Source organism: Vanessa atalanta, chromosome Z (assembly GCF_905147765.1).
Source record: "Vanessa atalanta chromosome Z, ilVanAtal1.2, whole genome shotgun sequence".
NCBI classification, from domain to species: domain Eukaryota; kingdom Metazoa; phylum Arthropoda; class Insecta; order Lepidoptera; family Nymphalidae; genus Vanessa; species Vanessa atalanta.
Genome location: NC_061902.1, coordinates 1,003,955 through 1,018,069, shown reverse-complemented (window position 1 = coordinate 1,018,069; position 14,115 = coordinate 1,003,955). Strand labels below are relative to the sequence as shown.

Genomic DNA, 14,115 nt, shown 5'->3' with positions numbered 1-14,115 from the left:
ATAACAAAGTTAACCGAAACAAATGTTAAGTTAAATCAATAGTCGGTATAAAAACTCCGAATCATATGTTAATTTATTATCATAAAGCGTTCGACAAATTCGATTCATAATTTGCATTTAATTCGATAAAACTAAAACAATATTCTAATCTATATATTCGTCTTTGTCTTCGTAATAGTGATGGATTGATTTGAATCCACGACTCTTTGATGTCCTCAACCGAATCGATCATCGATTCGATTTTAATTTTAAACTATCTTTAATGAATATGGAATAATGTTGAATACTTTAAATAAACAAAAGTTCACATCTTAACAGGAATCGATTTTTGATGCAAAAAATAAGTAAAAAGATTTGAAAGCGGATCGTTAACCAAACTCATTGACAATTATGCAACAGTATAATTATATAAAATGCTTCAATTAATTTCCCAAAATTCGTTTGAGGATAATAGTATAGTCGACCTCAAATAAATCAGTAAAACACAATCAATATCAGTTGGACTTGTAACTGTTACAATGAGTGCTTGTTGGTATATAATTTCGAGACTTATTGTACTCTAAGACACCGGTCACGGTTATCACTAAACGTTAATCCGAATGAGATTAGTCTAACTGAGTTATTACTTTAAACTCGAAAGGGTTGAGGGTGATACCTATGATTATATAAATTAAACTTAGAGTCGGTCTGTAATCTTGTATAAGGGTGTTAACCAGAAATCGTCACTATGATATTAGGATTTATAATACTAGTGCTTTAGCACTTTGATAGGATTAAAAAAAAAGTGTAAGATATATGTTCAGTTAAAAAAAATTAAAACTTTTGCAAATTATAATAAACAATTTTACATTTGCCAATTATTCGATGTATAATTATAAAAAAAAACAACTTAATAAAATAAAAAATGATTTTAGTAGAATCAACATTACAAAATATAAGCTAAATTCGTTCGATCTCTTCAAATGACGTTTCAAAACTGCTTTGAGAACTTGAATAAAGTATTTTGAATTTCGAACACTTTACAATTCAAAGGAACTCAGCTATGTTAATTCGCACTTGATCTTTCCTGATCGATTTAAATCCTTTATCAGGAACGAATTATATCGTGTTTTATATCACAGCATAGCTTGCATAAATTAAGTCTAGTTTTTTGGTTGTGAAACTATTTTTATGACTCACATCGGTCTATCGTTCGCATAATAATATTAGTAGCGCAAAATTTTCGCTTTTGTAATCGTACTTTGATTATTATTTATGTTTTTGTAATTGATACAAAACATGACACAGCTTAGACCGTGTTCTAAATTATTGACCTCGTTATTATCGAGTACTGGAAAATCTTTGGAAACTTGAAAAAGCAATCTGTTATAAAATTGAGCTAAGTTTAATATCACATCAGTTATAAGTGTTTACGTGATATGCAGTGAACGAACGCACAAAAAAATGATATTTTTAAATATCTTGTTTTTACGGTCTCATTACATTTTATTCAATTTTTAGTCATTCATTGATATTTAGAAGTTATCGTAAATTATACAACTAAAGGTCCAATGACGAGACAGTTTCTTCCGCGATAAGTCTCAGGAACAGGCACATGTAACATGTAAATAAAAACATGTGCGTGCCACACGAGCATTAATTAACATTGTTTTTATTTTGAATGTAATAAAATTTTATCTGAAAGTATTTTTAATTGGAAACGTCTATGAAGGGCAACATTGAAGCGTTTGTTTTCATCGCGGCAACATTATTTTGCACTTACGTGTAATTATGTATTTAATGAACCCACCTACGTTTATATTATCATCGTTTCAATAGAATTTATACAAAGAAACGTCAAAATAATCTTACATTTCTACGTAATTTATTAATAAACGTATACTTTTTGTTCTTTATTTGAAATATGAAAATATACGTTTTATTAGTAGAAAAAAAAATGTTGTACAAAATGAGTTCTTAGTCTGGGTTATATGTACATATAGAATTTAAATGAAAAAAAAGTACTTCGAAACAAAATACATTTTCGACATTCGAACAGTTTTGGAATTAGCTTAACTGAATGATATCTCGGTAGACTTAGCGTTATCGTAAATTTAATACTTTAATGATGCAAAGGCCGACTTTGGTAAAAACCCTTCAATACCTGCGCGGACGTCACCGCTCACCGTGCACGTCAAAGTTTTTGCCGCTTGATATCTTTAACGAAATTCATGTCATTGGGTCCGATTTCTCTAAGATTAAACTTTTTTACATTATTTAACAAATAGATCGAACCCTTATACGCTCGAATATTCAGTTACAAGGTTTAACACTTAAAAGAACTTAACGACTACACACATCCTGTGGGCTACAATAAAAAAAGGAATGACAAAAAGACACATCATGTTTGTTTTTTAAAAGATGTCTGCCTGAGATTAGCCAGCGGCACTTTAATCCTTGAACCGTCCGATATTTTAAAAGGATATGATGACAACTTTTTTGTTCTGGTTATCTAACAACGTACTTATATATGTGCGTAACAGTTAGGGCATTACCGGAGTGAAGTGATAAAGAAACACATTCCCTTATCAGACGTTTTGCTGTACCAGAAACATTCGTCTTCTGTTCGATAAACTTAACTTATACCCATTCGAACGTTCACGAACGAATCAGTCACTCCCTAGATGAGATAGATCCAACTTTTATTAATAGACAAATGGAACTTAGAATTACTTTAAAAGTAAATAACTATAAACATCAATCAATATATTTTTTTTTTAAACATATATTATAATAAAAAAATTATAAAATCCTAATCCAATATATCAAGTCGTTCTTTTTTTAAAATCTAATAATAGCTTGCACAGCTTAAAAAATGTGATGCTTATTAAAAATGGGCTATAAAATCATAGCAGCAAGTTTTAATTTGAAATACATCAATCGAAGCGAGAAATCTGGCAGATCGTAGTCCCAAGAGCGTTAATTTCCTTGAAAAGTGATGGAGTCCCTTAAGTGCAAAGCTGTAAAATGTCAACGTTCATCAGATGTTTAGATTATTACCGCTAAGCACCCTTAGTATTGATACTTGAAACAAGACAGACATGAGATACGACACATTCGAGTCGAAGAATAGACATTTAAAAAAAAATTATGATGTTCTATTTTTAAAATATCGTATTTTATTTATTAAAATGATTTTAGCACGTTCTGATTTGAGGAACAGAATAACGTATTAAGCGTCAATGAGTAATATTATTAGTTCCTTATATTATATAGTACGATGATGACCTACATACCGAACCGTATAATAATTAAAATTCTAAATTTAAAAACGTAACAGATTAATCGAAAACGCTAAATAGTTTTAACGGTCATAATATTTTACGCGTCCACTTATTCGACACTAATTTAACGTCACGACAGTTTTGACTAACGCCTGCAATGAATACGTCTGGCGTTGAATTATAAGGAAGAAAGATTTATAAAAAATAAAAAAATACACAAATTATACATAATTTACTATTTGTTATAGGTTAATAAAAATAGTTTAGTTAAAATTTTGATTTACATTCTTTCCGTAGAAAGCGTAACAGTATCTCGTAGAAAGTTTAAATATTTTCAACATTAAAAACTACTAAAACATACATATTAGACGTAAGCGTAAATGTAATTAATTAAATTTCATAATTATGTTAATTGTTGTTATTATATCATAAACACTATAAGTGACATGTTTATGCTTTGAGTAATATCAAGTTAATGTTCTTGGAATGAAATAGTCGATATTAGTTAACGATATATACCAAAACATATATTATGATCACGTTTGAAAACCCCTTAAGATATTATATTATATATTCTACAATATTATTATTTTTAATTCTTTATATTTATTTATATTTTCTATTACATATATTTAATACATACGACAAGTAATATTTATTACATAACTTTGAAATAATTAGTTCATTGTTAAGCTACGGTTACACTAAAACAAAAGAAAAATACAAAGATTTTATAAACCAACACCACACGTAGCCAATAAAAAAACACGTTTAATTATAGAATCATTTTCAATGGCGGAATAAATAACGCATGACGTAATACAGGTACTCCGTCGTTTCAACCAACAAATGCTCGTATCATTCGAACGAACCGTATCCCCTATAAGCACCGGCGTCGATTTCATCCGCATACCACTTCGCACTCATTATCCTCCCTACTCCGTCGACATAAGGTCGATTCCACAAGAAGCTAAACGATATAGCCCTCGAACCCGCGGTATACGTATTGCTGGCAAGGATTAAATAACTATGCTGGGTATGTAATGTAGATAATACAGGGATCCGACATTTAACGGCTTCGGGATTACCTCAATAATTCCCTCGGCACAATAAATGTTTTCAGCCGGGTGGTAACGCGGCCCTCCCATAGGTGATTTTCCGATTTAAAATGGCGGATACGTTTAAGGCGACTGAAGCCATAGGATGGACAGCTCGTATCCTATAGCAGCACACGAGACACTACGCTTACCTACACCGGTTTACATAGCTAGGGGTTACAGAGACCAAATGTCTCCGGCCGTTACACACATGCTTAAAAGAGCTCGAATAATAACTTGTCATCCGAAACGTCAACGATATATCACAGACCTTATTACGACACAAAGATTTATCCCCAAACATAATTTATTTTATCCGGAAACATCCTATAATAACACAGAATGGACACAAAGAGATTTAATTCATGTTTTCTTCCCGATGTCAGGGACTCGTATCACGAGCGGTCGGGTGGCATTTTTCGGTCTCTAATCCCATTGAGTGAACTGAGTCTTTGGGCCGTAGACCATATTTCATTCGAATGACAAATATTTAGAAAGTTATTTATCCACGTATGAATTCGCAGCGCTCAATTAAGAAGACCGTAAGGGCTCGGGTCGCGTCTTCCTCTTTGTTCTCGGACAACGGACGGATGTTTATTCTGCGACCGCGCTATCGATTCAGGTAGTCCCTCGAATAAATCTATTACGACAACAATATGCCCGCCCGGTGCCATTGTCATGTTCGGAATTCATGTATCGTATCGCGCTAATGCGACTACGAGTAATCTAATTCCTTCACACAATGCATCGAAAGGGTTTCGCGAGCGTGTCCGATTTGCCTACGAGTTGACGAGCGACAGTTACGCCCATGCGCCCCTCGCACTCGTTAAATGCACATTTATAACACATCGAACGTTCTCATTTTTCACATGCATCAATACCCGTCGTGGCTGATGGATAGCCATGTGAGCATACCGTCTTGCGATGCGAATCAGCTTTGCGCACGGAGGCCTCCAATTTGTAATGCAGTTCCGCACCAGCGAATGTGAAAACGCGCCATAAAGGCATTTTAAAAATTTACAACTTACAGAGCACCATATCGACAGCCTCCAACAGTCCGCCGCCGACGCAGGCGGGGATGAGCGGTGGGGCGGGCGGCGCAAGCGGCGCGGCGCGGCCGAGTTCGCCCGCCCCCGCAAGCCGCTGCTGCGACACCGGCCGTCCTATATTCCAGGACCCCATCACGGGACAGACTGTGTGCTCGTGTCAATACGAGTTTCTTAACTACCAGCGACTCGCGTCTGGCGTGCCGCTGTCCATGTACAGCGCTCCATACCCTGACGCAGCTACAGCAGCCGGCATGGCCGCCTACTTCCCAGCTCTCGCCGCGGATCAGCCCCCGTTCTACGCGAACACAGTAAGTATTAAGGTTTGCGGTAACATCGTTTACACGAAACTTCTATTTTTAATAGTATAATGTTTCATATAAATTATAATAAACTTGATAAAAAATACAAAAGCATTTGTGTTGCTATCGTGAATTTTATTATTTAAGTCGACGTATAAATACAGATAAAATACGCAGTGTGATACGAAAAACGAAGTGACCACGAATGAGCCTCACGAAATGTCGTCGGCGCGGTTTGACCTACTTTATAAATAATTAGTCATGGGTTATGCTAATCAACACATAGGTGTTAATAACTGGTTACTAAACTTATACTTACGCGAAAGTACCTGTCACAGACATGTAATAAATTCGACTCACTGAATACTTACAAACGACATGTTAAAATATAAAAATTACATTAATTTAATGAATAACTCGAAAAAATTAATACTTACAATAATAGCCGTGATGATGTCTCGCAAATAATTAAATGAATTTTACATCAAACACCTGTTAAAATTCACAACGCACCATAAAAACCGCTGGAAATTTGTAATAAAGATAAATAAAAATTAATGTAAATCAAGTCGTAAAATATCAAAGATTATTTGTTTTCCTTTGAAACGCCAGATTGTAATCACTGCGATTTCTAAAACACACGCAAAAAAGCGAGGTAGCGAGGTAGCGAGGTAGCTGGGCAACGAGTACCTATTTTTTTAAACCGACTTACTTAAAACAACAATTTTATCGCTTTTTTAATTTATGAATACACTCAATCAATTTTGTAATAAAACCTCTAACATATAAATGCCTTGACATATTTTTTTAATCGTCTAGTGAAAAGACGCTAGTTTAGTTTTAATCCGTAGATATCTAGATAAACCCAAAGTTGTTTATGGTAGTTGGACTTCTCGGAAACTACACTTTTACGCATTTTAAACAAGTATTTAACATGTTTCTGCACTATCTTGCCATTATCGGCCAATCTCTGATTATATATTTACTTAAAATATCGGTAAAGTCAAAGATCGTTATCAATCGTAAGCTTTATCTCATTCTGTTTTGCATTATTAATAAATATGCATGTTAGTTCGATTTGCCTCTTGTTTGGGCGGCTAGGAACTTTACTTATTTTATCCACATATAATAAAACACTTATTATAAGTCGTTTTGTATGTTGAATAGTTTTAGAAATTAATTAATTAGTTCGAATAAAAAACAATGTCGGCGTCTCAACGCCGATAAGCTTGTATATATTTTGAAGATTGTGATTTTTTTGTTTGTGGAACATTGCAGAGTTATCATTTATCTCGTAACTATATCGTCCTGCGTGTTTCTTTTTAATTTCATTGAAAACTAATATTCAAGTTGGCGTGTAAAAACATTAATCCTATTGTTCTAAATTTTTCACCTCTCCACGCTTTCAGGGATCTTTGAAGTTCATAAATGAACTTATTGATATTTTCTACGCCATAAAGGGAGATTCGAAAGGAAGCTTAAATTTATTCAATTGGTATAAATAGAGACAGAAATAGAAATATTATTATTTATCATGCCTTGACATTGAACGATTATTTTTTAATAGCGCGATCGAACGTTTTTGATATTTATTTCGAACTTAGCTTCGTAATAGTTTTTTTTACCCAATATTTGTCAACATAATAAAAATAAACAGTTGAGATTATTATGTTTAATTTAAACGTACGATATATTATAAATATAATTTAATATGCTTAGAGTTCTCACTTCATCTTAGGATCAGCATAAATTTAAAAACATCCACAATACAAAATGCTACGGACGTTCGCAAGAATTTTGTTCATTAATAATTTCAAATCGGTCACAAATAACATGATTACCGGTCAATTTAAAAAAAAAAAACGACTATAAAACGCTGATATCATTATAGCTGAATTAAAAACGGATGTCTCAAATTATTTGTATCTCCGATCTAATACACGGGACATACAAATAATAATGAAATCTTTACGATTGTATACATTATAGAAATATATTAATAATCACATTAGAGTTGTAGTGACAAAGCCTTAAGGAATTATTTCGGAGATGATTATTGTACATCCGAGAGGATTATACTCACCGCAGCTACCTATTCTATGTGAAAGGCATTAAGTTAAAATAATTAGTGGCACATGTCAAAACAGTCGTGAACGTAAGAAACCAGTGTTAAGTAGACGCCAGAACTCTGTGTGTAAAGAATAAATTAGTTTGTTAATCCAATGATGTATGTTTCGTTGTATGTCGTAACAAAAAGTTATTTTCTGACTCGGACAGATTTAATATCATAATTCGTTTAACAGGTAAGTTCTCGGTCCGTCCCGTGCGTGTGATACGAGTGTATCGATGGTTTTCGATAACACAGGGTGTTCCGATTCATTCATATTTATAAAGTAAAAAATAATTCCGTTTAAATATTACCTATAATAATATTATTGCTTTTAAATTGTTTCTTATTTACGAACAAAATAACGGCCGAATTGAAAGCATTTCATAATCGAAAATAAAGTTGCGATAAAAGTGACGTATTAAAGCGTCGTAGTTTGAGGTTCGCCGCCCGCCGCGTGGGTGACTTTGAATGATAATGATCATAACAACATAAAAGTAGCCAAAGCACGTAATATATGACGTGTAGTAAAACTTCGAGGAAGGTGTTAAAAGGCCCGTGAACGTGTCCCGGTAGATGATTCAATCATTCATGGAGGAATGGTCGTTTATCATCTGTAGCGAAAGTGTTAACTCCGACCCGCCTTCAATGGCTCCACTTTTTTTACACGCCTTTTATTTCATCTACAATTTATTATACCGTTTTGACTGCGTAAGAATAGTCGTGTTCGAGCGATCTTTGTTTAGTTTGAAATTTAGATGTCGGGTTATGACAGCGTTTCTTTATCGAACAGACAAACAAATATTTAAGTTTTTGTCTGTTTCTCGAGGATTTTACCCTTTTCCACAATACACGTGGAATGTACTACATAGTTCTGTTAAATAAATTAATGTACATATATCTGAATAGCTCGTGTGAACGATATTCTGGATATAATACGAGTACACATATTTTTTAATTGAACCCTGTTTATTTTGTATTATTTGGCTTGATATATAAGGTTAAATTTAACTTTATGATTGTGTAATTTTTTATTCATATAAGCTTAGGTTTCTTAAATGCTATATTATATGATACGTTATAAAATAAAAAATTCAATTCTTATGTAAAAAACGCAATATAATTTTATAGAGACTAAATTACAAGCGCTAAAACATTCATTGGGGTGATTTTTTGTTAAATATAAAGATAAGTAACATTTATATTAAACCTATAACATTTACAACCAGTTTTTGTTCGCAAGTTCATTAAAAATTAATTTCAAAATGTTAAATATACGAATTAATAATCCTATTGATCACGCAATGAATCGAAAAGCCTAAGTCAATCTTAAGACAAGTTTGTTTTTTGCTTGTAATCGGCCTAATATCTTGGAAATCAAAACGAAATAAATCTTATGTAATTTCACTTTTAAGAAAGTAAATTTTCTTTTATGATTTCAAACAATTTTTTGTTCTTTGACTGAACTTTTTCTTCTCATAATTACATTTTAATTCGAAAGTTAAAAAATTAAAATACAAATATTATTCAATACCAATTGATTACAAAGTTTGGACAAAATTCGTGAAATTACGACATTTTGTTTGTAAACAGTTTCATTTCACAACGTTCGAAATAAAATAAAAACAAAACTTCAAAATTCTACAACCTTTGGAGTTTGTTTTTCTTAGGAAGACTTGTAAAAGTACAATGTCAAAAAGTTACCTTGTAAAGATGACCAAACATTAGTCTTTAAAGTCGTCTTAAGACAGCCGTGTCTTAAGTCTGCGAGTAGCCTAAGAGCTTCGCGAGCTCCGTTTGCGTGTCAGCGGGACCGTTCAGCGGATTATGAAACTATTCGTCCCATAAAAATATTCCTAGTTGAACATATTATTAACGTTAATGGGATTATAGACGGATCCATTAAACTTATAGTGTTGCTACCAATAAAGATTATGACCGAGTTTTTTTCAATCCGCACGCCTCACAGAACATTCTTGATTATTCATTAGTCACGTTACTTAAAGTACAAATGTAAATTGCAACATATTATTATATATATTTTTACCCGATAATACGCAAATGCATTACGTTTACAATAACTTGAATATATCAAAGGATTGGAGCTGAAGTCACGGCAACGTTCGGTCACATCGATGTCGCACGCTGCCGATTCCGTTGAGCGTATATAAATCGGCGCCGTGGTATGAAACCAATAAATCCGAGCAAATGCAGATCCGAGTCGGCTTAGCTCGATTATTATTTGAAGTAACAGAAAACGGAATTATATCGGAGAGGTCGGAGCAACAAAGGGCGACAGCGCGACTGGATTACGCTGTCGTACTTGAGTAAAATTTATTATCGGATTTTCGATTCGGCCACCAATGAAGTTGTTGGACAACAAAATCTTTTGATAGATTTATCCTGGCTGACCGCATTAAGACGAGCTCCCGGGTTATTTTTAATGCATCGCTATAAATTTTTTGGACCCGCGCATCTCGACGGGCCGTTTCTTTGCTTTTTACGCGATTTTAAAACGTATATCCTATTAATAACTCGGGACGTACATGAAATTCATCATTATAAATGTCTGCTTTCGAAATTTTTTAATGAAATATTAAAGATCATTCCGCTTTTCGATGTTCGATGTTCGATCGTTGAATAATTATAGCGTTGTTAGCTTGTACGAAAGTATAATATCAATGTTTATATTCGACACAAATGCGTTTTGTCTGATGTAAAAAATATTGTCTTAGTTTGTATTGAGATTTACTGACTTTTAATGATGTGAGGAACAGAGAATAAATTGTTATAATCCTTGAATTGGTTTTTTGAGTATTCCAATACCTAAAATGCCGTTGTAAAATGTCTACATTTAGCTATGAATGAAAAGATTCTATTTTAACTTCTACACCCAAGTCGATCACTCTCTTCGTATAATTTAACTAATATTCCCAAAAGTAAGTTTAAAGACTTTAAAAATTATACTATACTTAATGTATATAATATTTTAACCCTTAAATACAACAAAAACAAACGAAGCTTAATAATACAAAGAATCCGTCTAAGAATCTCTATTATAATTTGTCAGAAATGATTGATGTTCAGACTCCAATCAACCCATTAAATAATAATAAGAGTTGAGACGAACCATCGAAACGATCCATCAAGAAATCAATAAAACTCGGTTCAATAATAGATTTAGTTAAAGCTACCGTGAATGTGATACCGGAACGTCGTTCAACAAGTTCTAGGTAGATAAAGACTTAAGATCTACCGCAGACGAAAACGGCTTAATTGTAACGTGTACTCTACTTACATGAAACATTAAGATTATAATCCAAATATTACCGAACGATAAATTTATTCAAATGATCCAAAACCTTAGATACAAAAAGTAAGTAAGATCACTTTAAACCAAAAACCAAAGTTATCGCAACAACACGAACAAAAAAGCCAATACTAAAAAATATTATCAATTAATAAACAAAATGCGAATATATGTATCATTTAATAATGATAGTAAAAACTTATTTGTACAACCTCTGATAAACCTTCTTCTTCAATCAGGCGGCAGGGATCGAGCTGAAAGAGAATCTCGCAGCTAGTGCTGCGAGCTGGCCCTATCCTACAGTCTATCATCCCTACGATGCAGCCTTCGCTGGATATCCATTTAATGGGTAAGTCTTTAAAAGTTATAGTTTAAGTACTCGATCATCGCACATCAGTCATCACCCATTGAGAAAAACTGTTAGATAACTATCTATATCAGCAGTTGAAACCTCTCATTTAAGATAAAGTTAATCAACGTCTAAAACTGGAAGTGATCTGTTTCCATCATTCGTATGATTTTCTTTCTTAGAAAATAATCTTCGGAACACATTCATTAATAGTTATTGATAGATACTTTTCCAAAGTTATTTATAACTAGGATTGATAGACTCTGACGCTGTGTTAGAAATATGATCAAAGTTAGATAGCTCAGTTCACAAACTAGAAATTTTTCAATGAAGACAAATCTCAGTAATTAATCCCTCAACTCTTAATCATCTAAGTGTATGACAATAGTATGAAACTTCACCAATAATTTCATATGACAAATATAGAATAGGCCAAGATGCATTGAAATCCAATGAATTATTTTCCATAGATATGCCTCACATTAAATTTTTCTTAGTTTTTACTTTGACTATACATCATTAACGCAATACTCCGTATTATATAAATAAATATTAATATCAATTTGATTTTATTTTAGAAAGACTAAATAGACTCGTAACTATCATTTTACTCAAATATCGACAGTATCTTTAAAGTTATTTATTTTCATGCATTTAAAGTTTTAAATAAGGTAATACTTAGGGTAAAACACGATCTGCCGTACAGAGATTTGATTTCCCCTGACCTAGATTGTCATGAATACTATTATTGTATATTACAAATATCTGTCTGTGGGTAAGCTTTCAAACACATATTCTATTACAATTCGTACAAAACGTAAACAAGGCCATTACTATGAAAACATCGAAATGTTTCGAAATATTATGTTTTCATGCAGATTCCGTTTCGAGTCCCGTTTCAAATTTATCTAATATTATGAAATATTATATTTAGTATATTTTTATGTGAATTTCCTGTATTATTCGAAAGAAATGTTTTTGCATTAGATTGTAATTTTTTTTAAAAAGATTATACTGTCTGATATTCTACGACCCACGAGACGAAGCAGTAATATTTATGGCTGTAATAGTTTACATAACCGCAGCTAGTAAAATTAGATATAATAAAATAAAAAAAAAATAAAGAAACTAAATGTTCAAAACGTATTGATCGCTCTATATTAAAGCCGTTACATTATATTCGACTAATAGAAGGTAACCGCTACTATAATTGGTAAATTCAAGTCTTTATCACTACAAACGCGACCGAACACAAACTCAAAGACACATACAAGAAACATCGTTCTTATGTAAACTGATAGCGGCATATTGGAAAGGATACTAAACATGAGTTTATGTGATATGAGCTGTGTCGTGATTATCAACACCTTGTTGTTTGTCGGCGTAAGGGTGATCCCACGTCGTACGAAAATAAAAATTGCAGTTTTAATAGCGAATATTAATACAATTATACGATATTGTCATTTGGTTTTAGGATTATTATATTTTATTGTCACTGTATAACTTCCAAGCTGAAAGAAAAACACTTTCCTTTTCTTTTCTTTGATTGAGATTTCCCAAATAAAGCTGCGTCGATACTAATAATGAAGCATAAAACATTACTAAATTTAAAACATAGCAAAAACGTTTATCGTTAATAAATTCAAAGTCAATATTGCGTCTGAAGTGTTTCCGGCTCTGTCTGTTTTACAGTGACAAATAGGAAGTAATGAGAGTGTGACAGTGCTCATGCGTACACATAGAAAGGAGTCTGCCCACAACACCATCTCATACCATGGTATACCAACGTATCAGATATAAGGATGAAAATACTATGTCCACTACAACCTATCAAATCAGGACGGTGTCTCATACACAATATTTTTTTTAATACAATGATTTTGTTTTGTCCTACGCTTTCCCAGCACGATATGAACGGACGCCCAAAAGCACTCCTTAATATGTCCCGCGCAGCTGACTAGTCTTTCTAAATAATTTATAATTTCCATCCAAAGCTTATAATGAATTTATAACCATCGTGAATCTTGACGCATTACCTCGCCATCCAAATCTAAAAAAAAAAAACATAACAATTAATTATTTTAAATATGCACGAATAAAAGATTCATCGTTTTTATAAAATTTTACTTGTCAAATACGGGCATTCGATGTGAATGTTACGTTCTGTGATTGACAACTATTGTGTCACGTTTGTTGCAAAACGATTAATTGATTGATCGATTTGAACGATGTCAAATGTAATTTAAAAAAAAACGATGTCAACTGCTTTTAAAATTATTGACTTTACTGGATTTACCACAGCATACACCGAAATATTGTCGAAACGACGCATGGTCTTTGCATGATAGTGGTAAATTTATTGTAAGTATATGTCGTGTACATACAACATACTGCAATGAAATAAAGTACAGTTACTTAACACTGGATCATGTGGCTGTTAATTTCGTAATCATTTATTTTAAATAAAATATTCTAAAATTCTCGGAATAAAACTCCCCACCAACCACGGAGACAGATCGATAAGCCGTCTATTGCAAATCACACAACAACACAGATAAATTTTAAACGAAATAGTTTTACTTATAAACTCACAAAACGTATAACAAAATGTCCGTAAAGCGTTCTGATCTCCGAAGTCATC

The 14,115-nt window shown here is 32.7% G+C and overlaps 1 protein-coding gene across 2 annotated transcripts in view; it reads left to right on the top strand.

The window, feature by feature from the left end:
- Positions 1-14,115, top strand: part of LOC125076086 (homeobox protein caupolican) — a 62,671-nt gene that overhangs the window by 16,544 nt on the left and 32,012 nt on the right. The window contains exons 2-3 of one of the 2 annotated variants that reach the window (XM_047688037.1): positions 5,407-5,717; positions 11,365-11,474. In XM_047688037.1, the coding sequence (XP_047543993.1) occupies positions 5,439-5,717; positions 11,365-11,474 (389 nt within the window). In that variant the 5' untranslated portion in view covers positions 5,407-5,438. Of the gene's footprint in view, positions 1-5,390; positions 5,718-11,364; positions 11,475-14,115 lie in introns of both variants that reach the window. The other variant, XM_047688036.1, reaches the window with a different exon arrangement.